The 19,751-nt window shown below is 46.7% G+C and overlaps 2 protein-coding genes across 2 annotated transcripts in view; one reads left to right on the plus strand and one right to left on the minus strand.

Moving 5' to 3' along the window:
• Window positions 1-11,974, plus strand: part of Snrnp200 (small nuclear ribonucleoprotein U5 subunit 200) — a 29,983-nt gene extending 18,009 nt beyond the window's left edge. Inside the window, exons 22-45 of the mRNA XM_032904152.1 lie at window positions 521-673; window positions 788-868; window positions 1,165-1,248; window positions 1,887-1,993; window positions 2,274-2,392; window positions 2,672-2,826; window positions 2,913-3,102; window positions 3,287-3,460; window positions 4,050-4,210; window positions 4,743-4,970; window positions 5,238-5,429; window positions 5,517-5,695; window positions 5,838-5,989; window positions 6,783-6,891; window positions 7,642-7,750; window positions 8,260-8,449; window positions 8,540-8,704; window positions 8,878-8,999; window positions 9,211-9,354; window positions 9,448-9,624; window positions 9,898-10,058; window positions 10,136-10,217; window positions 11,379-11,471; window positions 11,571-11,974. Of these exons, the coding sequence (XP_032760043.1) occupies window positions 521-673; window positions 788-868; window positions 1,165-1,248; window positions 1,887-1,993; window positions 2,274-2,392; window positions 2,672-2,826; window positions 2,913-3,102; window positions 3,287-3,460; window positions 4,050-4,210; window positions 4,743-4,970; window positions 5,238-5,429; window positions 5,517-5,695; window positions 5,838-5,989; window positions 6,783-6,891; window positions 7,642-7,750; window positions 8,260-8,449; window positions 8,540-8,704; window positions 8,878-8,999; window positions 9,211-9,354; window positions 9,448-9,624; window positions 9,898-10,058; window positions 10,136-10,217; window positions 11,379-11,471; window positions 11,571-11,714 (3,471 nt within the window). The 3' untranslated portion in view covers window positions 11,715-11,974. The remainder of the gene's footprint in view (window positions 1-520; window positions 674-787; window positions 869-1,164; window positions 1,249-1,886; window positions 1,994-2,273; window positions 2,393-2,671; window positions 2,827-2,912; window positions 3,103-3,286; window positions 3,461-4,049; window positions 4,211-4,742; window positions 4,971-5,237; window positions 5,430-5,516; window positions 5,696-5,837; window positions 5,990-6,782; window positions 6,892-7,641; window positions 7,751-8,259; window positions 8,450-8,539; window positions 8,705-8,877; window positions 9,000-9,210; window positions 9,355-9,447; window positions 9,625-9,897; window positions 10,059-10,135; window positions 10,218-11,378; window positions 11,472-11,570) is intronic.
• A 2,298-nt stretch (window positions 11,975-14,272) lies between these two features.
• On the minus strand, window positions 14,273-19,672 carry Ciao1 (cytosolic iron-sulfur assembly component 1). Its single transcript, XM_032904153.1, has 7 exons — window positions 19,382-19,672; window positions 18,919-19,067; window positions 18,492-18,603; window positions 18,303-18,391; window positions 17,191-17,392; window positions 16,371-16,458; window positions 14,273-14,823 (listed from the first exon to the last, which is right to left on the minus strand). Exons 1-7 carry the CDS (start codon window positions 19,518-19,520, stop codon window positions 14,583-14,585), a joined length of 1,020 nt encoding a protein of 339 aa, XP_032760044.1. The 5' UTR covers window positions 19,521-19,672; the 3' UTR covers window positions 14,273-14,582.
• Window positions 19,673-19,751: the final 79 nt, after the last annotated feature.

Raw genomic sequence — 19,751 nt, forward strand, 5'->3', positions numbered from 1 at the left:
GGATTAAACTGTGCCCTTTGAGCTATGAATTTAACTTTCAAATATTTTCTTTTAAATTTTATTACTTATGTGTGTGAGTGTTTTGTCTGTATGTTTGTCTATGTAACACATGTCCCCATGGAGGCCAGAATGCCTGGTTCCTACAGAGCCCAGAAGAGGGTAGTGGCTGCTTGGGACTGGAGATGCTTGTGAGCCACCATGTGGGTGTTGGGAATTGAACCACAGGTCAACTGGATGAGCAGCTCCCTCTCACTAAACCATCTCTCCAATCCTTAGGTTTTAAAAATGATAGTTTTCAGAGTTCAAGTTGAGTTAGGTCATTCGGCCATTTGATTTACATGGGCATCGGTTCTCCATAGGTCAGCTTGTTGGACCATCTTTCTTATTGTGCTGAGTCACTTGAATTGAGCAGCAGTTGTAGCACAAGTTTATCCACATGACCTCATAGGACAGTCGTTTGATGTTAGAAGTGGGGGGCTGATCCCTGGTCAGCCTTGAACTGAGTCTTCTTTCTTTCTAGGTGACAGAACTTGGTCGGATAGCAAGTCATTACTATATCACCAATGATACTGTGCAGACATACAACCAGCTGCTGAAGCCTACTCTGAGTGAGATTGAGCTTTTCCGAGTGTTCTCCTTGTCCTCAGAATTCAAGAACATCACAGTAAGAGAGGTGAGCCTATGAACCTGGCAGGCCAGCAGTTGGGATCCTTGCCAGGCTGCTGGACTCTTCTTTCCTTCATTCTTGCCTTGTGGATTTTCCATGACCTGTCTTTCCTTGAGGCAGGAGGAGAAGCTAGAACTGCAGAAGTTGCTTGAGAGAGTGCCCATCCCTGTAAAGGAGAGCATTGAAGAACCCAGTGCTAAGGTAAGCACGCCTTCACTTTCAGAAGAATCGTGAACTTGGATTCACACATGGCAACTCTTTCTACTCTTTGGGAGTGTCGGGTTGACCCGTTGTGTGCTGTACTGCTGGTTGTACCCCTACTTCCCAGTTTTCCTACTCTGCTTTCTCACATATGTTTTACATGGAATACTAATTGTTTAATGTGTAAGTCAGGAACTATGGAAGATCCTGTCTGGAACATGTGCCCAGAGCAGAAATGCAGATAATTTGAGTAGTCAGTGACTGGCCTTAGCTAGCTCTCCCATGCTTCTTTGCAGATCAATGTGCTTCTCCAAGCCTTCATCTCACAGCTGAAACTTGAAGGCTTTGCACTGATGGCTGACATGGTGTACGTGACACAGGTGAGGAATTGCACGGAGTAATGAGCAGAGTCCAAACAATTCCTGTGCCCTCTGTGCTGTGTTTCTCAAAAAAAAAGGTGGCCTGACAGGCTGGCGGGCCAGCTGCCTGCTGCCACTTCAATTCACCACTTTGCTGTGCTGATCTTGAGCATGCAGGAAGGTCAGGCTTTACAAAGTGCTAAGAGGCTCTGTAGGTCCTTGTAGAGAGAGATCCACAGGGCATGTCACCTTCTTCAAGTAAAGTGACTTCGCACCATAGCTTTGTGTTCATTAAAATATGACAAAATATTTTAATAATTTCTCTGTCTTAATCTAAAAAGGTAGGAGGCAGGCTGGAGAGATGGCTCAGTGGTTAAGAGCACTGATTGCTCTTCCAGAGGTCCTGAGTTCAATTCCCAGCAATATGTTGGCTCATAGCTATCTGTAATTGGATCCAATGCCCTCTTCTGGTGTGTCTGAAGATAGCTACAGTGTACTCACATATATTAAATAAATAAATAAATAAATTTTTTTTTAAAAGGAGGCAGAAAAACTCTTGTTTCTGAATTGGTATGAGTGATCTCATCAGATCTTGAGCTCATCAAATCATGATAGACAAGACATGGAGATTCACAACAGGAATTCTTGTCTTTCCCCAGTCGGCTGGCCGGTTGATGCGTGCAATCTTCGAAATTGTCCTGAATCGAGGTTGGGCACAGCTTACAGATAAGACCCTGAATCTCTGCAAGATGATTGACAAACGCATGTAAGGGTTAGAGGCTGGTTGCTGTGAGTTTGGGCCTCAGTGGGCGTGAACCTAGGTGAAAGTTGAGAAATGGAAGTCCCCTGTGGAATGTGGGCCTGGGGGAGCAACATCTGGTATTGGCTTTTAATCTTTCAGCTGTCAGTTTCAGACATCTTCCTCTAATGGTAGGGCCTGTATGGTTATTCCAAACTGCTGGAAGCAGTGAAGAAAAATGTGGGGAAGGCAGTTTATTTACAGTGCTACAGAAAAGGTGAGCCACCTCTGTCTCCTTTCTGAATAGGTGGCAGTCCATGTGTCCTCTTCGCCAGTTCCGAAAACTTCCTGAGGAAGTAGTGAAGAAGATTGAGAAGAAGAACTTCCCCTTTGAGCGGCTGTATGACTTGAATCATAATGAGATAGGTGTGTGAAGGTCTTGTCCTGGCCTGTAGCCCAGGCCTCTTTCTCAGCCTCCTACTTCCCAGTTCATAGGCCCTGGGCACTGGTACTCGTATTTACATCCTACTGTTGTATAAACTCACTCTCACACTCATGACTTTGAAAGGTTAGTACTGCACTGAGGCTAACGCGGGGAACCTGTCTACTGGCATAGAATGCTTGTTCCCACAGTTGCCCTTGGGTCCTGTTTACAGATTTGCTAGGCTGGCTGGGCAGCCGTGACAATGTTCTTACTCCTCACAGGTGAGCTTATTCGAATGCCGAAGATGGGGAAGACCATCCACAAGTATGTCCATCTTTTCCCCAAGTTGGAGTTGTCGGTGCACCTGCAGCCTATTACACGCTCTACGCTGAAAGTAGAGCTGACTATCACACCGGATTTCCAGTGGGATGAAAAGGCAAGGCTTGTTGGTCAGAGGGTGGAGTGGAGTTACTGAGCCCCCTCACTGGCTCCTTGTTATTTCATCCATGCTTGGGTTGGCAGGTCCATGGTTCGTCAGAGGCATTTTGGATTCTGGTAGAGGATGTGGACAGCGAGGTGATTCTGCACCACGAATATTTCCTCCTGAAGGCCAAATATGCCCAGGATGAGCACCTCATCACGTTCTTTGTTCCGGTCTTTGAACCACTACCTCCTCAGTACTTCATTCGAGTGGTGTCTGATCGCTGGCTCTGTGAGTATCTCCTCTCTGCCTCTCCTGCCTTCCCAAGATGGGGGGGGGGGCGCTGCTTGCTTTGTTGTACCCTCGTCTCTGTTAAGAGAGTGATACAGACACAACCTAAGGTCTCCACTGGGCTTGGGTGAGTTGTGGGGTTGCTGGAGGGTCGCTTCCTAGCCTTCCATTTCTTTCCTGACAGCTTGTGAGACCCAGCTGCCTGTCTCTTTCCGGCACCTGATCCTACCAGAGAAGTACCCACCTCCAACTGAACTGTTGGACCTGCAGCCATTGCCTGTGTCTGCTCTGAGAAACAGTGCTTTTGAGAGCCTTTACCAAGATAAATTTCCTTTCTTCAACCCCATCCAGACTCAAGGTAGCTGTCTGAGTCTCATATATTTGGGTCCCATGCTTGCCTTTTCTTTTCTTCCTGAGACAGGGTTTCTTTATATAACAACCCTGCTATCTTGGAACTCACTCCACAGACCAGGCTGGCCTTCAACTCAACAGAGAGCTACATGCCTCTGTCTCCCAAGTGCTGGGAGTAAAATTGTGCCCTTTCTGCACCCCTCCCCGCCATTCATGCCTGCCTTTTTAAGGTTACCTAATGCTAAGTGTGTTGTGCAGCTGGCACTTTGCTGCTCTTCATATCTCCCTGAGGAGGGTCAGAAGAGTAAGGCCTTTCCATGTTTCCTTGTCATTACTATGCTCAGGTGCTAATGCATGTTCCTGATCTTCAGTGTTCAACCAGAGTGTGGCTTTGAGTTGGGCCCTTCATTATAAATAATGACTGTGTTCACAGAGCAAGCACCGTGAGACACTGCAGCTGGACCAGTGTTTCCAGCTCCTTTGTGTACTGCATAGCTGATTGACTCTGTGGCTCATGGTGTTCATAATCTTGACGAATGATCTGTTTTACTCTCCTACCCTACACCAATGTTTACTCTACACCTTTTGGTTTCCAGTGTTTAATACCGTGTACAACAGTGATGATAACGTGTTTGTGGGGGCCCCCACGGGCAGCGGGAAGACAATTTGTGCAGAGTTTGCCATCCTACGGATGCTGCTGCAGAATTCTGAGGGGCGCTGTGTCTACATTACCCCTATGGAGGCTCTGGCAGAGCAGGTGTGTAATGTGCTGTGGGGCTGCGAATTTCCCAGAAGCCACTCCATAGGTGACTCCAGGTGAAGGTTTTCTCATCTCCTCAACTGCATTATCATTTCTTTTTTGTTTGTTTTGTTTTTTTCAAGTCAGGGTTTCTCTGTGTAGCCCCGGCTGTCCTGAAACTTGTTCTGTAGACCAGGAAGCCTCTAACTCGGGAAATCCTCCTGCCTCTGCCTTCTGAGTGCTAGGATTAAAAGCCTGCACTACCACCACCACCTAGCACATTATAATTTCTTGAAGAAAAGCTTCCTTGTCATTTAAAAGCTATTGTAGATCATACAATATCATTAAGATAGGATGCTGATGCAACAGACTTACTTGAACCCACAAAAAGTTTGAGGTCAGTCTGGGCTCCCATCTCAAAACAAAAAAATGGAGCATAAGGTATCGGAGTGGCAGTTGTCTGTGGTGTCTCCTTTTCCTCCTAGCAAATGCAAGATGAACATGTGGCTTACTACTGTTCTTATGTCTCCCTCCCCTGCCCACCCGTCAGGTGTACATGGACTGGTATGAGAAGTTTCAGGACAGGCTCAATAAGAAGGTGGTGCTGCTGACGGGGGAGACCAGCACAGACCTGAAGCTCCTGGGCAAAGGCAACATCATCATCAGTACTCCTGAGAAGTGGGACATCCTCTCTCGGAGGTGGAAGCAGCGCAAGAATGTCCAGAACATTAACCTCTTTGTGGTGGATGAGGTCCACCTTATTGGGGGCGAGAATGGGGTATGCTTGGCTTTATAGCACAGAGAAAGACTGGGCCCCACCTAGTTTATGTTGGGCCTGAAACTAGGACTAGGGTCTTCACAAAGATTTCAGCCTATTGCCTTATTTCAAAAGGGTGACCTGAGTTAATATATAATGTTGCTTAGTGAAGGTTGTCTTTTTGAGTCAGGGGAACCATAATTGGGACTGGCAGAGGTGGTTCACAAAGGGAGCTCAGGCAGAGGGCGGTGAGCCTGGGCCTGAAGTGACTTTTTCTCTTCTTCCCAGCCTGTCTTGGAAGTGATCTGTTCCCGGATGCGCTACATCTCCTCCCAGATCGAGCGGCCCATTCGCATTGTGGCACTTAGCTCCTCACTCTCCAATGCCAAGGATGTGGCTCACTGGCTGGGCTGTAGTGCCACCTCCACCTTCAACTTCCACCCTAATGTGCGGCCTGTACCTTTGGAACTGCACATCCAGGTAGGATGGTCTTCATTCCTCCATGGCCTCAGGGATCCCTAGTTACCCAGGTCTAGTAACCTCAGTGTCTTCTCTCTTTGTCTCCAGGGCTTCAACATCAGTCACACACAGACTCGCCTGCTCTCTATGGCCAAGCCTGTGTACCATGCTATCACCAAACACTCACCCAAGAAGCCTGTCATCGTTTTTGTCCCATCTCGCAAGCAGACCCGCCTCACTGCCATAGACATCCTCACTACCTGTGCAGCAGACATCCAGCGGCAGAGGTAGGGATGGTCTAGTTTCTGGGGTGAGTGGGTGCGTGAAGCTGCCCTCTATCCTGGATGTCTTAGGTGAGGGCAGGACTAAGGCTGGAGTCTACCACAGACTGAAACGCCTCTGACTTGTGCTTGTTCTTGTTCTGCCCAGGTTCCTGCACTGCACCGAGAAGGATCTAATCCCTTACCTGGAGAAGCTGAGTGACAGCACACTCAAAGAAACATTGTTAAATGGGGTGGGCTACCTACACGAAGGGCTGAGTCCCATGGAAAGGCGCCTGGTAGAGCAGCTCTTCAGCTCAGGTAAGAAAACCTCATGATACCCAAAGCTGTCACGGTTGGGTGCATTAAACTTGAGCATGTAGTTGGCATTTCTCTAAGCAGTAGAGCTCATTTCACAATGCCAGCAGACTAGTGTATGTCTTAGTTCATTAGGTTCCTCTAAAATACTTACGATGTCACTGAGACAGATAATCCTCCTGGCTCGATTAGAACAGGCACAAAAACTGGTCTCATTTCAGAACCTGGTTTTCTGGAGTCAGGATCACTGGCCAGTAGACCAAAGTTCTGTGTGGATACCAGACTGATGGGGTTAGAACTCAAGAGATGGCTGTGGATTTGTGATGCTCTCCTGGCTGGTTGGTCTTGCCTGCTGCCTTTTGTTGACCTGTGGCATTTTATGCATTTTTCACTATTCTGGCACTGTGGCAAAGCCTTGGTGTAGCCAACTCTGCCAGAGTCACTGTCACTCTTGACTGAACCGGCCTGGTTTTGATTTTGCTGCCATGGCCTGAACTAGCCGAATTGGGTTTGATGTTAGCTTTCCCCACGGACGGCCAATCCACCATGCAGTGCAGGTTTTGCTTTCCCTGGGCTTTCTCTTGAATTGCTTTGTTTCTTCTAGGAGAGTCTCAGAGCAAAAGGCATCAATAGTGCAGTGCTGCCTTTCACAGCGCTTCATCAGGGTCACACCTTGTTCCTAGACAGCCTCAGTCTGATATTTGAAATGTAGCACAAGGTTGGCCACTGCCTGCCGATGACGCAGATACTTTCTGGGGACCCTGCCCTCAGTCTTCCTCTCCCTTACCCTACTCAGGGGCTATCCAGGTAGTGGTGGCTTCTCGAAGTCTCTGCTGGGGCATGAATGTTGCTGCTCATCTTGTGATCATCATGGATACTCAATACTACAATGGCAAGATCCATGCGTGAGTATAGTTGCTATGGGCATTAACATGCGTGAGTATAGTTGCTATGGGCATTAATGATCTCCCTCCTAAACTGAATTTGGATCTACAGGTGCAGGTACAGAGAACCACACGTAGGCCAGAGCTCCACTAGAGCAGAGTTAGTCAGGTCCCAGGACCTGCTCCTACGTTTGCGTTACAGTCATTGTCCCTCTGTCTCGGCAGTTTGGAGAGATGAGACCTATAGCTGGGAGGAAAGGAGGTGGCTGCTAACCTGCTCCCATCTTAGGAAAGTGGGTCGTCAGGTTCTCATCTTCATCATGACAAGTACAAGGTTCAGGGTTTCTCAGAGCCTGCATAATTTAGCTTTATTGTTTTTCTCAAAATATAGATTATTTTGAAATTAGTTTGTGAGTTTAAAATGTCTGAATCTGGTTCTTGCTTTAGATTTTAGATTGCTTTTTAACCTGAGAAGCACACAGACCTTAAGTTTGACTTTAAGTTTAGTCCTTTAATACGATGTTATTTTGCTTCAGGCCTTAGATGGGTTTGTGACTTTGGTTCCAATTCTTTGAGTTACACATTCATGAATCTCACTCTGAAACTAAAATACTGTGTGGGCAAGCAAGTGACATGAATGCTAAGCACCCGGGTCCTGCCCAGTTCTGCTGTAGTTTGACCCTGTCTCCCTGCCTTTGCATCTTCCGTCCCTGTGACTGAAGGCAGGCAGGCCTCCTGACTTGGTTCCTCATTTTTCTCTTCTGCCACCAGCTATGTGGATTACCCAATCTATGATGTGCTTCAGATGGTGGGCCATGCCAACCGCCCCCTGCAGGATGACGAGGGGCGCTGTGTCATCATGTGTCAGGGCTCTAAAAAGGTCAGTTATAGGAAACTTCGATCTTTTGAACAGATTTTTTTTTTAAAGATTATTTGTTTTATCTATGTGAGTACACTGTAGCTGTCTTCAGACACACCAGAAGAGGGCATCAGATCCCATTACAGATGATTGTGAACCACCATGTGGGTGCTGGGAATTGAACTCAGGACCTCTGGAAGAGCAGTCGGTGCTCTTAACCACTGAGCCATCTCTCCAGCCCTTGAATAGATTCTCATGGCCCATTCCTGCTTTGTATTATATGACACTGTTTTCTTTCTTTCTTTCTTTTTTTTTTTTTCTTTTTTTTTTGCAGCTGGGGACCGAACCCAGGGCCTTGCCTAGCAAGCGCTCTATCACTGAGCTAAATCCCCAACCCCGACACTGTTTTCTAAATGTTTCTTCTGTTTGGCTGTTCTGTGTATCACACATTCCCTGCTGGATTGCCCTTGACCCTTTATTACCATGTTGTGGTTTATTCTTTTTAATGCTTCCCTTCTCCCAACCCACAGGATTTTTTCAAAAAGTTTTTATATGAGCCATTGCCGGTAGAGTCTCACCTGGACCACTGTATGCATGACCACTTCAATGCTGAGATCGTCACCAAGACCATCGAGAACAAGCAGGATGCCGTGGACTACCTCACCTGGACCTTTCTGTATCGCCGAATGACACAGAACCCCAATTACTACAACCTGCAGGGTCAGTGAACTGAAGAGCACACACTGCCCTCAAGGTTTTCATATCCCTAGCGAGGCAGTGTCCTGAGACTTCCCTCTTGCATCTCCACAGGGATATCTCATCGTCATTTGTCTGACCATTTGTCAGAGCTGGTGGAGCAGACGCTCAGTGACCTGGAGCAGTCCAAGTGCATCAGTATTGAGGACGAGATGGATGTGGCCCCTCTGAACCTGGGCATGATTGCTGCCTACTATTACATAAACTACACCACCATCGGTGAGGACGGTGGCCCACGGCTTCTGGAGTCTTGGGATGCGAGGTGCTAGGCAGCATTTGCCAAAGATAACAGTGCAGCAAAGCAGTACAGCCCAGGCAGTTGGTTCCTGTTACTCTGCTCCTCACAGCCCTACCCACAGTGGCTCTGCTCACATTCCCTTATTTTCTTTCAGAGCTCTTCAGCATGTCTCTGAATGCCAAAACCAAGGTTCGAGGGCTTATAGAGATTATTTCCAATGCAGCAGAGTATGAGAACATTCCCATCAGGCATCACGAAGACAACCTCCTGCGCCAGGTGAGGGCATCAGCTCTTGTAGACCTTTCAGGAGTGAACATTTGTCTCATTTGCACGTGACTTCCTGTCACCATACCCTCGTCCATCCTTTGCACACTTACCTACCATTCTCCAGCCTCCCTCAGTCTGGCCCAGGCACATGGTGTGTTTGGCCTGAATGGATCTCAGGTAGGGTTCTGTTTATCACAAGCTTTTTTCTTTTACATTCTAGTTGGCTCAGAAGGTTCCCCACAAGCTGAATAACCCCAAGTTCAATGATCCCCATGTGAAGACCAATCTGTTGCTGCAGGCTCACCTGTCCCGCATGCAGCTAAGTGCTGAACTACAGTCAGACACAGAGGAGATCCTAAGTAAGGTACTGTGCTGGGGCTTGGAGGTCCACTGGCCAGTGGGTGCTCGGAAGGTTGGGTTTACAGCCCACCTGCTCTTATATTCCTTCTTCATGCAGGCAATCCGGCTCATTCAGGCCTGTGTGGATGTACTCTCCAGCAATGGGTGGCTTAGCCCTGCTCTGGCAGCCATGGAACTGGCTCAGATGGTCACCCAAGCCATGTGGTCTAAGGACTCTTACCTGAAGCAGCTGCCACATTTCACCTCAGAGCATATCAAACGTTGCACAGATAAGGTGAGCTGAGACCTGGGGTGCTGGGTGATGAGCTTGAGAACATTGGTCCTGATCTGCAGGTGGATTGTGGGAGCAAATGTTAGCAGGGGAAACTGGTTCCTTTGAAGGAGTTCCATCTGAATCGAAATGCTGGGAGGTGCCAGACGTGGTCTGCATTCTTTCTGAAGCTAACACTGGCAGTGTGGGGCGTGAGATGAGCAGTTCTCTGGAGCTAGTGTTGCTTGCTTGTGGCCTGTATTCTCTGCTCCCCTAACCTCTGCATTCCCACGGTAGGGAGTGGAGAGTGTTTTTGACATCATGGAGATGGAGGATGAAGAACGGAATGCATTGCTTCAGTTGACTGACAGCCAGATTGCAGATGTGGCCCGCTTCTGTAACCGCTACCCGAATATCGAACTGTCCTATGAAGTGGTAGATAAAGACAGCATCCGCAGGTGAGCAGCAAGTGCTAGAGTCCTGCCCTGGGGTCTCTGCCCACAGCCACAGTGCTCACATACTGCTTTGTTTTCAGTGGCGGGCCAGTCGTGGTGCTAGTGCAACTAGAGCGAGAGGAGGAAGTCACCGGCCCTGTTATTGCACCTCTCTTCCCACAGGTATGTCCTGGTAACTGCCTTTGCCATGAGTCCATTTGAGGCCCTGCTAACTGGCTAGGTCTTGGGCACAGGATACCTTTCATACCAGGAGAGGGTAGTCTGGGGTAGTGAACTCACAAGGCTGAGTATTAATCTTGGAACCATGGATTATATTTCTTTGTTGTTTTGAAACACTTTAGATAGCTGGTTGTTAACATCAGGCAACGTTCTCTCTCTGACTTTTTCTTTTCTTTTTTTTTGGAGCTGGGGACCGAACCCAGGGCCTTGCGCTTGCTAGGCAAGCGCTCTACCGCTGAGCTAAATCCCCAACCCCTCTCTCTGACTTTTAAGATACATTTTTCTACAAATAGCTCCAGGATTCTTAGACTTGTCTAGTTGGTCTTTTCACAACAATATTTCACTCTGGTTCTAATTGCAGTTTGTTTTTTAAATGAACATAAAGAAATCTCATCTTTATGCGGGAGAATTGAAAGTTGGATGCAAATGCTAGATAAACTTCATGTACTTCTATAGACAAGCTATTCAAGTTCCTAAGGAAAGTGCCCTGGGGCCCATGGGCTCTACATGGCCATCAAAGAGGGCTTCTCCAGAGACAAGACATCAGAAGAGGCCCCACAGGCTAGCTTTGTATTCTCAGGGCTGCAGGTTCATCTCCACGTTAAGATTTCAGCCAGGTTGCCTTGTAGATAAGTTTCTTAAGAGCTTGAAGCGTATGTGCTCCAAGGCTGAATCTCTGATAATGCATCTTAGATTCATCGACAAGCATTAAACAGAAAGGGTGCCCTCGGTTATGGAAATGAGATAGAACTGGAAAATTAGTCTATGTATTTGAAGACTAAGCGCTTTGGGGACATCTTTAGGCTGCTTAAAAACTCTTAAGGTGGGTTTGGTGAGACAGTTCAGTGTTTAGAAACACTGGCTGTTCTTCCAGGGATTCCGAGTTCAGTTCCCAGCACCCTCATGGTAGCTCATAGTCATCTTCTGGCATGTAGGTATACATGCGGACAGAGCACTCCTACATTTAAAAAAACCCTCTTCAAGTTGTTTCAGCAACTTTGGAGTTTTAATCTGAGTTCTGTTACTCTTATTTCGTAATCACTCACACTTGCTTATGGCCATCAGGTTTTACAAGCTCAAGTTGTTGGTTTTTGATCCTTATAGAAACGTGAAGAGGGCTGGTGGGTTGTGATTGGAGACGCCAAGTCCAACAGCCTCATCTCCATCAAGAGGCTGACCTTGCAGCAGAAAGCCAAGGTGAGTGTGTGCAGTTGAACCCGCATCTGTCCCTGGGGTTGCATAGGGGTTGCCTCTTCCCTGGTCCCTACTAACTTGATTTCTGCCTGTTCTCTCTAGGTGAAGCTGGACTTTGTGGCCCCAGCCACAGGCGGCCACAACTATACCCTGTACTTCATGAGTGACGCTTACATGGGATGTGACCAGGAGTATAAATTCAGTGTGGACGTGAAAGAAGCTGAGACAGACAGTGACTCAGATTGAGTCTGAGGCATCAAACCTGAGAACATGGATCTGGACAGTCCCGGGGGGTCTGGTTTTGGAGACCAGGTCTGTCAGCCTGAGGTCTGGCCATCAGGCTGCTGCTGTTCCCAGTCCACATCCAGTTGCTCTCCCACGTTGACCTTACAGTTCAAGGTCTGCATCCAGTATTTTCAAGTGTCTCGTCAAACACGAACTGTACAATATTTGGAGGCATGTTTTTTAGTTCCTTGAGTCAGACATTCTAATAAATAATTTGAAAAAAAAAAAAAAAAACTATGTCCTTAACAATGAAACTAAAATTTCTTCAATCAAAGCCATTTTTGGCACTGAACCTTCCTATGGAGTACAAGAAGAACAAACTTGCCCTCTACTTGGGTTTAGACTGCAGGACAAAACCAAGGTAAATAGCTACTCTTCAGTCATGCTAATGACCTCAGCCTCTTGCTAGATGTTGCTGAGTGGTGGCAAAGTTAGAGTTGTGGCAGGAGCTGAGTCCACCTTGGCCAGAGATCAACAGGGCTCCTCTTGATCTGTGAAATTCTGTAGCCTTCTTTCAAAGAGGCAGCATTGGGGTGGTTAAGATACACCAGGCATTAGACTGTAGTCTCCCTAAAGTGGCCTATCACAGTCTCTGACATGCTACTTCAAGTGTCCGCTTTCTGTTCTTTGGGACAGCATGAACAATGCTGAAAGGTGATTTACTTTCCCATAGGCTAGCCCCATGCCCCTTCAGAAAACTAAAAGCACAGCCCCAAAAGCTTTTATTACCTAGATTATATTCATTGATACTTGTTACATTAAAAATTAAGGCAGTTTAAAAAAAAAAAAAAAAACTTCCTAACATATTTTAAGAAAAATAGATTCTGGGGGAAGAGTAGCACGGTACAGTGTTACAGTCACTTTACATCTAGCTTAATAGAAGCCAGTTAGGACCTTTTAGCTCAGTCTGTTGTGTGGCTGAGCCGAGCATGTCAACTTCGGGGTTGGGAAAGAAGAGTTTTCAAGTAACTGTGGCTGTTGTTTGATCATACTGTGGTACTTACTATATGTGGACGTTTCCCAAAGGTAATGTAGGCTCTACAGCTGTACCCATGCATCTTGTACTATTAATCCCACTGCCCCATCTTAACAGTCACGATCTAAATGATACTGTAATGCTAGTATATTGGTCATTTTAAGAATGACCCCACAAAGGGGTTAGTTTAGCTCAGTGGTAGGCGGCTTGCCTAGCAGCGCAAGGCCCTGGGTTAGGGGTCCCCAGCTCGAAAAAAAAAAAAAAAAAGAATGACCCAAAATTCCACATATCTCAAAATATCCATGCATTTGCTAATTTCATTACCATTAAAGTTTGTTGCAACACAAGTTTTCAGAAATTCTATTTTGTCTTTTAAACATTTACCATCATCAGTGAACACTTATCAGTGAAAGGTTCAGAATGTTCATTTTTCAGGAACACAACTAAATATCCAAGCCTAGATGTTAGTTTTCTAGTTCTGATATTAAAAAGGCATGCCATTAATAGCTAACTTGGCTTGTAGCAACTGTCCAACTGTTTTTCCTCAAGACCACCTTCATTACATAGGGCCTGGATGGAATTTTCTCATTTGTCAGTATCACAAGTGTTCTCAATGGTCAACGTTTAGTCATCTTTGTTGTCTGAGTGAAGCTGGCTCCATTCCCACTGTGGGCACAAGATGACAGATAGCTGCTTGTGCTATTCCTTGATCATGTTACAGTGTTGACCCTGAAAGGGTCCTAAGATCCCCAGGAATTGATCAGAGGTCACCACTGCTCTGGGTACAGCCTCCACTGTCTGCAAACCTAGGTCACAACTGTACAGTGTAAACAGTAAGTAAAGGCTCCAGTTTTGGGGACACCTCACACCCAAACCCATAAGCATTTCTCAATGTTTGCCTAATCAGTGTTCTAGAAAGCTAGTTAGACATCTTGCTCTCTGCCCTGAAAAACACCTCAGATTTGGCAGCACACACATGCTATTATCTAACTTCTTTTGTTGTTTTTTATGGTCACTGTCTCCCTAGTTGTCCTGAAACTCGCTTTGTAGAACAGGCTGACCTCTGCCTCCTGAGTGCTGGATTAGAAGGCGTGCACCACCACACCGGCCTGCTGTTGTCTTTTAGAGGACCTCAAGCTATTAGTATTTTCTGTCCTTCACGGAAAACCAATTCTTTCTTTATAGGGGTTCATTTCTTTTCATATCTTGGTTCCCCACAGCATAATGTCTCAAGAGGCATGTGAGGGTTTCTAAGGAAAAGCAGAAGTGTCGTTTTACTCTGAACAAACTTACATTTTGGGGGAAAACAACTCCTCTGGTTTTGAATGTCTTTGTTTTTTGAGAAAGGATCTCATATCCCAGGCTGGCTTCAAACTTAACTGTGTAGCCAAGGATAACCCAATCTCTGCTGATTGAGTGCTAGGAAAACACTACAGCTAGCTTGCATGTCTTAGATGCAAGGACTGCTCTAGAACCGAGAAGGTGGAACCCATTCCAAACAGTTAAATTATAAGAAATGATAAATGACCTTACATATAAAACAGGCACAGATGGATTATTTCTATAAAGCTCACAATTTCAAAAGTTGTCAAACATTCATTCATACATATATACTGATTATATATTATAAATATATTTACCCCCGAAATGTAACACCTGCCCTAAATCAAGCAAAACTTTAATACAATATTCTGCTGTTCCGTGGCTCTGTCCAATGGCTTTCTCACATCAAGGGAAACAGTGAATGGTCCTGAGCTAAATGAAAGTCAAGGATGCTTCAGGTCTTCTTAGTGACTAGGAAAAGTCTTAGGACATTTTCTGTGGGAATCAAGATCCCCAAGTCAAGCTGCAGCTCAGAGACCTGCAGGCTGGTGATACTCCCAGAAGGCTACCTCCCCATCATCACTACAAGAGGCCAGGAGCCCTGCCTCCTTGGGGTTCCAAGCCACACAGTTGACATCCTGGGAATGGGCCTGACGAAGATGGGCTGTCAAAGAGAAGGTGGGCTGCTGTGGGTCTGAGCCTGGATCTTCCTCAAACACTCGGATGGCATCATCTCCACAAGCTGTAGCCAGGGCCCCTGTCAGCTGACACCTGAGAGAAGAGCATATGTGTCAGGGTTAGCAGATGACCTGCCTCTCCAACCTGGCAAATTAGTGTTCAACAGTCCCTGGCCAAGGTTCTTCCTAAACCTCAGGTCTCAGAAAAGCTTTCCGAACTAAGATTCACCACATCCAAGGCCTTCCCTCCTACTCCTCAGGTGTTCCCACCTGTTTACTCCAGCTACAGATGAGACTGAGTCACAGTTCCCGCGGGGCATATGCTGTGACATTTTTTTTTTTTTTTAGAAAGACTTATTTAATGTCTGAGTGCTCCATCTATCTGCATGTACACCTGCATGTCAGAAGAGGGCATTACAGATTTGTGAGCCACCATGTGGTTGCTGGGAATTGAACTCAGGATCTCTGGAAGAACAGCCAGTGCTCTTAACCACTGAGCCATCTCTCCAACCTCCCTTTAACACTGATATTAACACGTTTTATCATAACTCAGTTCTCTTTTTAAAGTCAAGAACTTTAAGCACTTAAGATTCCTCCATTAACAATCACTGTATAAAACTGAAATGTTCAACTGCCTATTCATTTTAGTAAATTATAAAAGCAGCAAAAATTCCAATTGTCTAGTAGTGAATGTTTGAGTCTGTTTTTAAGAATTTTTTTTGTTACAAGATTCGTTTGTATTTTGTATGTATAGGTGTTTGCCTATATGTATGTCTGTGTACCATGTGTATGTAGTGCCCTGAGGCTGAAAGGTTGTCATATCCCCAGGAACTGGAGTTACAGATGACTGTTGGGTGCCATGTGGGTGCTGGGAATTGAACCCAGGTCCTCTGGAGGAGCAGCCAGTGTTATTACCTGCTAAGGCTTATATCTCCAGCTTCAAATAAGTTAAGTACCAACTGAAAACCAAAACCAACCTCCTTAGCTAAAGGTGAATTTCAGTTTTAGCACAGAAAATGTCATAAACTTAACTTTTACTTAATAGGTGTGTGTGTGTGTGTGCATGTGTAGTAATTGTCTATGAAGTCAAAATACTTGAATCCATTTTCTTTGTTTTGTTGTTTTTGTTTGTTTGAGGCAGTTTATCTGGGTAGCCCTGGCTGTCCTGGAACTCCATCTGTAGGCCAGGCTCGCCTCAAACTCACAGAGATCAGCCGGCCACTGCCTCCCGCTGAGTCCATCTTCATGAGATAGACATTCCCAAATATTTGCTATAAATAAAGCTTGAATATGCAACAGATTTTTTTTTCATGGTTTGGAATTATTTCTAAGATCCAAGACTCAGGTCCAGAGTTTGGGTCAGCTTTTCTAGTTTCAGTAAGAGTCAGTTACCAAACCACAAACTCCCTAGTCTCAAAAGCACACATTCAACGATCATCTCAGGATGGTCCAAAGGTCTGTGAATCCTAAGGGCTGGTGCTGCCAAAGCCCACAACAGTCTTTGATATAGTCAGCTTCCTGCTAGAGCCCCAGGCCAGACAGTTACAAGCCAGCATGGGAGGCTTAATATGAAGAAATGCAGAGCAGGAGAGGCCATGCCATCTCTGAAATCCCCGCTGTGGGGATGGGATCAAGTCTTACCAAGCAACGTCGTAGATGGTCCTGGTATGGAAGCCCGACAAAGTGCAAACACATTTCCAGCTGGGGTCGGAGCCACTGCATGCCACCCCTGTGTGACAGACTTTTCTTAAACCCAAGGCATGCTATATCTCGAGTTCCTCTACTATTACAAAGGAGACCCTGACATGCCCTTCCTTATCCCCTTGCCAATCAATCAATGAGTCCTTGTACCAACTGTGCCTCACCCTGCTTATCTGCCTTACACACTGGAGCCGCCCACGGTTCTGAGAAGAAAGCATCTGTTTCCACTACAGGTTAGATCTTACCATTGAAGCTGCCTTTTAAGGCCACCCATTACCCGACCCAACCCCACCAACGTACTCCTCCCTTCCAATCCTGTCTTGCTGCAGAAATCCCACCCCTCACATTCAGTTTACATATTTCCACCATCAGCCAGCTCATCAACTCATGCTGCTGGGTGTTTCTTTTTTGAATCAGGGTCTCACTATGCAGTTCTGGAGCTCAGGTTGGCCTTAAACTCACAGAGATTCAGCTGCCTTAGTCTCTAAGTACTGAAATTAAAGGCATGCACCACCGAGGACAGGTTTTTTTTTTTTTTTTTAGACAGAGTTTCTCTGTGTAGCCCACCCTGTCCTAGAACTCACTATGTAGACCACCCACCTGCCTCTTTTCCACAAAGCTATCCCTAGTTCTTTCAGGGCTTCTCTGGGGACCTGTGACAAACTGAATCCAATTTGGGATTCGTGGCAGACTGTATCTTTTAGATTATATATCTGGCAAACAAAAAAACTCTATGGAAAGGAGACTCCCAGACCCTCACCTTGTTCATTGCCAGGTAGATACTGGCGCCAGATGCGCACAGTTCGGTCATCACTGCAAGATGCCAGACGCTGGCCGCTGGGATCAAAGGCTATGCTCCATACAGTAGACTCGTGACCTTCAAGGGTAGCACAGCAGACCCAGTCATCCCCTTCTTCCTGGTATAGCTTCACTGTGTCATCATAGCTAGCAGAAGCTAAAAGCTGAAAGAGTGAGAAAGGAGATCCAGCATTTGCCTGTATGGTCCAGGAGGTGCCCATGGTTTGAATATGCTTGGCTCAGGGAGTGGCACTATTAGGAGGTGTGGCCTTATTGGAAGAAGTGGGTCACATTTTCCATTATGCTATGTTTAGGTATGGCCCCCACAGACTCATGTTTGAACAAGCTTATGGGGTCCAGAGAGTGAAATGTGATGGTTTGCATATGCTTAGCTCAGGGAGTGGCACTATTAGAAGGTGTGGCCTTGTTGGAGGAAGTGTGTCTCTGTGGGGTGGGCTTGGAGACCCTCCTCCTAGCTGCCTGAGGATGCCCAGTCTGTTCCTGGCTTCCTTCAGAACTCTTCTTCAGCACCATGTCTGCCTGCATGCTGCCATGCTTCCTGCCATGATGGTAATGAACTGAACCTCTGAACCTGTAAGCCAGCCCCAATTAAATGTTGTCCTTTATAAAACTTGCATTGGCCATGGTGTCTGTTCACAGCAATAAAACACTAACCAAGAAAGTCACTTTGCAGGCAGACTTTGAGACCCTCTCCTAGCAGCCTGGATACCAGTCTCTTGGTTGCCTTCGGATCAAGATGTAGATCTCTCAGCTCCCTCTCCAGCTCTATGTCTGCCTGCCTGTTGCCATGCTTCCTGCCTTGATGATAATGGACTGGACCTCTGAATCTGTAAGCCAGCCCCAGTTAAATACTTTCCTTTATGAAAGTTGCCTTGGTCATGGTGTCTCTTCACAGCACTAAAACCCAACTAAGACACAATGGTTCCTATATCAAACTCTGTCAGAGCAGGACAGTCCCAGAGATTCCTGTAAGAACGAGGGTGGTTTTGAAGAGGGAGGCAGGCTAGGCACAAACCTCTAATCAGGTTCTTTCCTACCTTGTCTCACTCTTACCTCCTGGCTTGGGTGCCAAACCACATGCTTAACATCCTGTGTGTGAGAATTGAGGACACTGACGCATTCATACTCATCTTCTTCATCAACTGTGGGAGAAACAAATTAGAACCAAAGGTGACCTCTCAGGGACAAACCTGGAAGTCCGTGAGCTGGTTTTCTGCTGTATGCAGGGGTGCCTGGACTCACCTTCCCAGACCCACACGCTCTTATCTCTGCTGCAGGTAGCCAAGAGGTTGCCAGATGGGGCCCAAGCCACTGACTTGACCTCATTTTCATGACCCTCAAGAGTGGTCACACACTGGAAAGGGAAAAGACTGTGAGTTAATGGCAGCTAAGAGTCCTAGGACGTAGTGAAATATCTAAGATAGCAATTTTGTTGTTGTTTGAGAAAGGTTCTCATTCTATTGCTCAGGATGACCTTGGTGGACTTATGGGCAATCTTGCTTCAGTGTCCTACATGCTGGATTACAGTTGTGAACTACCATTCCCAGCTACCATTTCTATAGTGTAAAAATTAAGTAAATGCTGTACCCAATAAGCCCAACTGGTTCGGGTTGACCAAGCCCTGGGGTGCAAAGAGGTAAAATAATCTGCTCCCATTCAGCCTGGTTACCTCAAAGTCATCCTGATTCTTCTTCCAAATGCAAGTAGTAGCATCAAAGCTGGCAGATGCCAGGTAATTTCCACAGGGGGACCAGGCCACTTTCCTAACGGTGCGCTGATGGCCTTCAGAAAGGACAGACTTACAAATCCAGCTGTCACCTGCAAGCAGAGAATAGACTAGGCTTTGGAACATCAAGGCCATTCAATAACTGGACTAAACGTGGGATCCTATGGCAGGGACCAAGTCAGTCACCATTATTACAACGATGCAACCGACTGCTTTCTCTGGAAGGGGCCCTAAAACTGTTAAAATACTCTTCAGACTACTTTCCCCATTTTTCTACCTCAGCAAATATCCCAGTTCCTGCAACAATCCGAGCCCGTCTGTCGACGTTCGCACACTCCTTCCCCCAACACTTTTCAGAGTGGCGTTTTTCTCCGCACCAGGGCCACAAAGCCAAGCCAGGCCTTACCCTCGGTGCCCCAGATGCGAATTTTACGGTCGCCTCCGCATGAGGCCAACAAGGTTCCCGTGGGGTTCCAGGCCAGGAACCAGCAGCGGGAATCCGGGTGCGCCGGGACGCGGCTCTGCAGTACCAGCGAATCTTTCATGGCGACTGTTTTAGGATGAGGAAGGAAGACGCCAAGAGAAGCAACGCGCAGAACACACTGGCCACTATAGGACCCAGCGACCGTCAGATGTACAGATTATGCAAAATATGTCGCCCTAGGAATAGACGTGCCCGCTGTTGATGCCGCGCGCCCTTCTGGGACTTGTAGTCACTCCCCTCATCCTCCGTAACTGGAAGCCTCGCGGGACAGTCCAGAACTACCAGTCCCCTG

Source organism: Rattus rattus, chromosome 5 (assembly GCF_011064425.1).
Source record: "Rattus rattus isolate New Zealand chromosome 5, Rrattus_CSIRO_v1, whole genome shotgun sequence".
Taxonomy (NCBI): Eukaryota; Metazoa; Chordata; class Mammalia; order Rodentia; family Muridae; genus Rattus; species Rattus rattus.

Bases quoted from the DNA above. Each gene is read 5' to 3' on its own strand.
- Ciao1 (XM_032904153.1), bottom strand. From the start codon at position 19,520: ATGAAAGATTCGCTGGTACTGCAGAGCCGCGTCCCGGCGCACCCGGAT. The intron at 18,604-18,918 runs GTAACCAGGCTG...TTCCCTTTCCAG, and splicing joins AGAATCAGGATGACTTTGAG to TGTGTGACCACTCTTGAGGG. The intron at 16,459-17,190 runs GTGAGGGTCTGG...TCTGTCACACAG, and splicing joins TCTACCTGGCAATGAACAAG to GGGTGGCATGCAGTGGCTCC.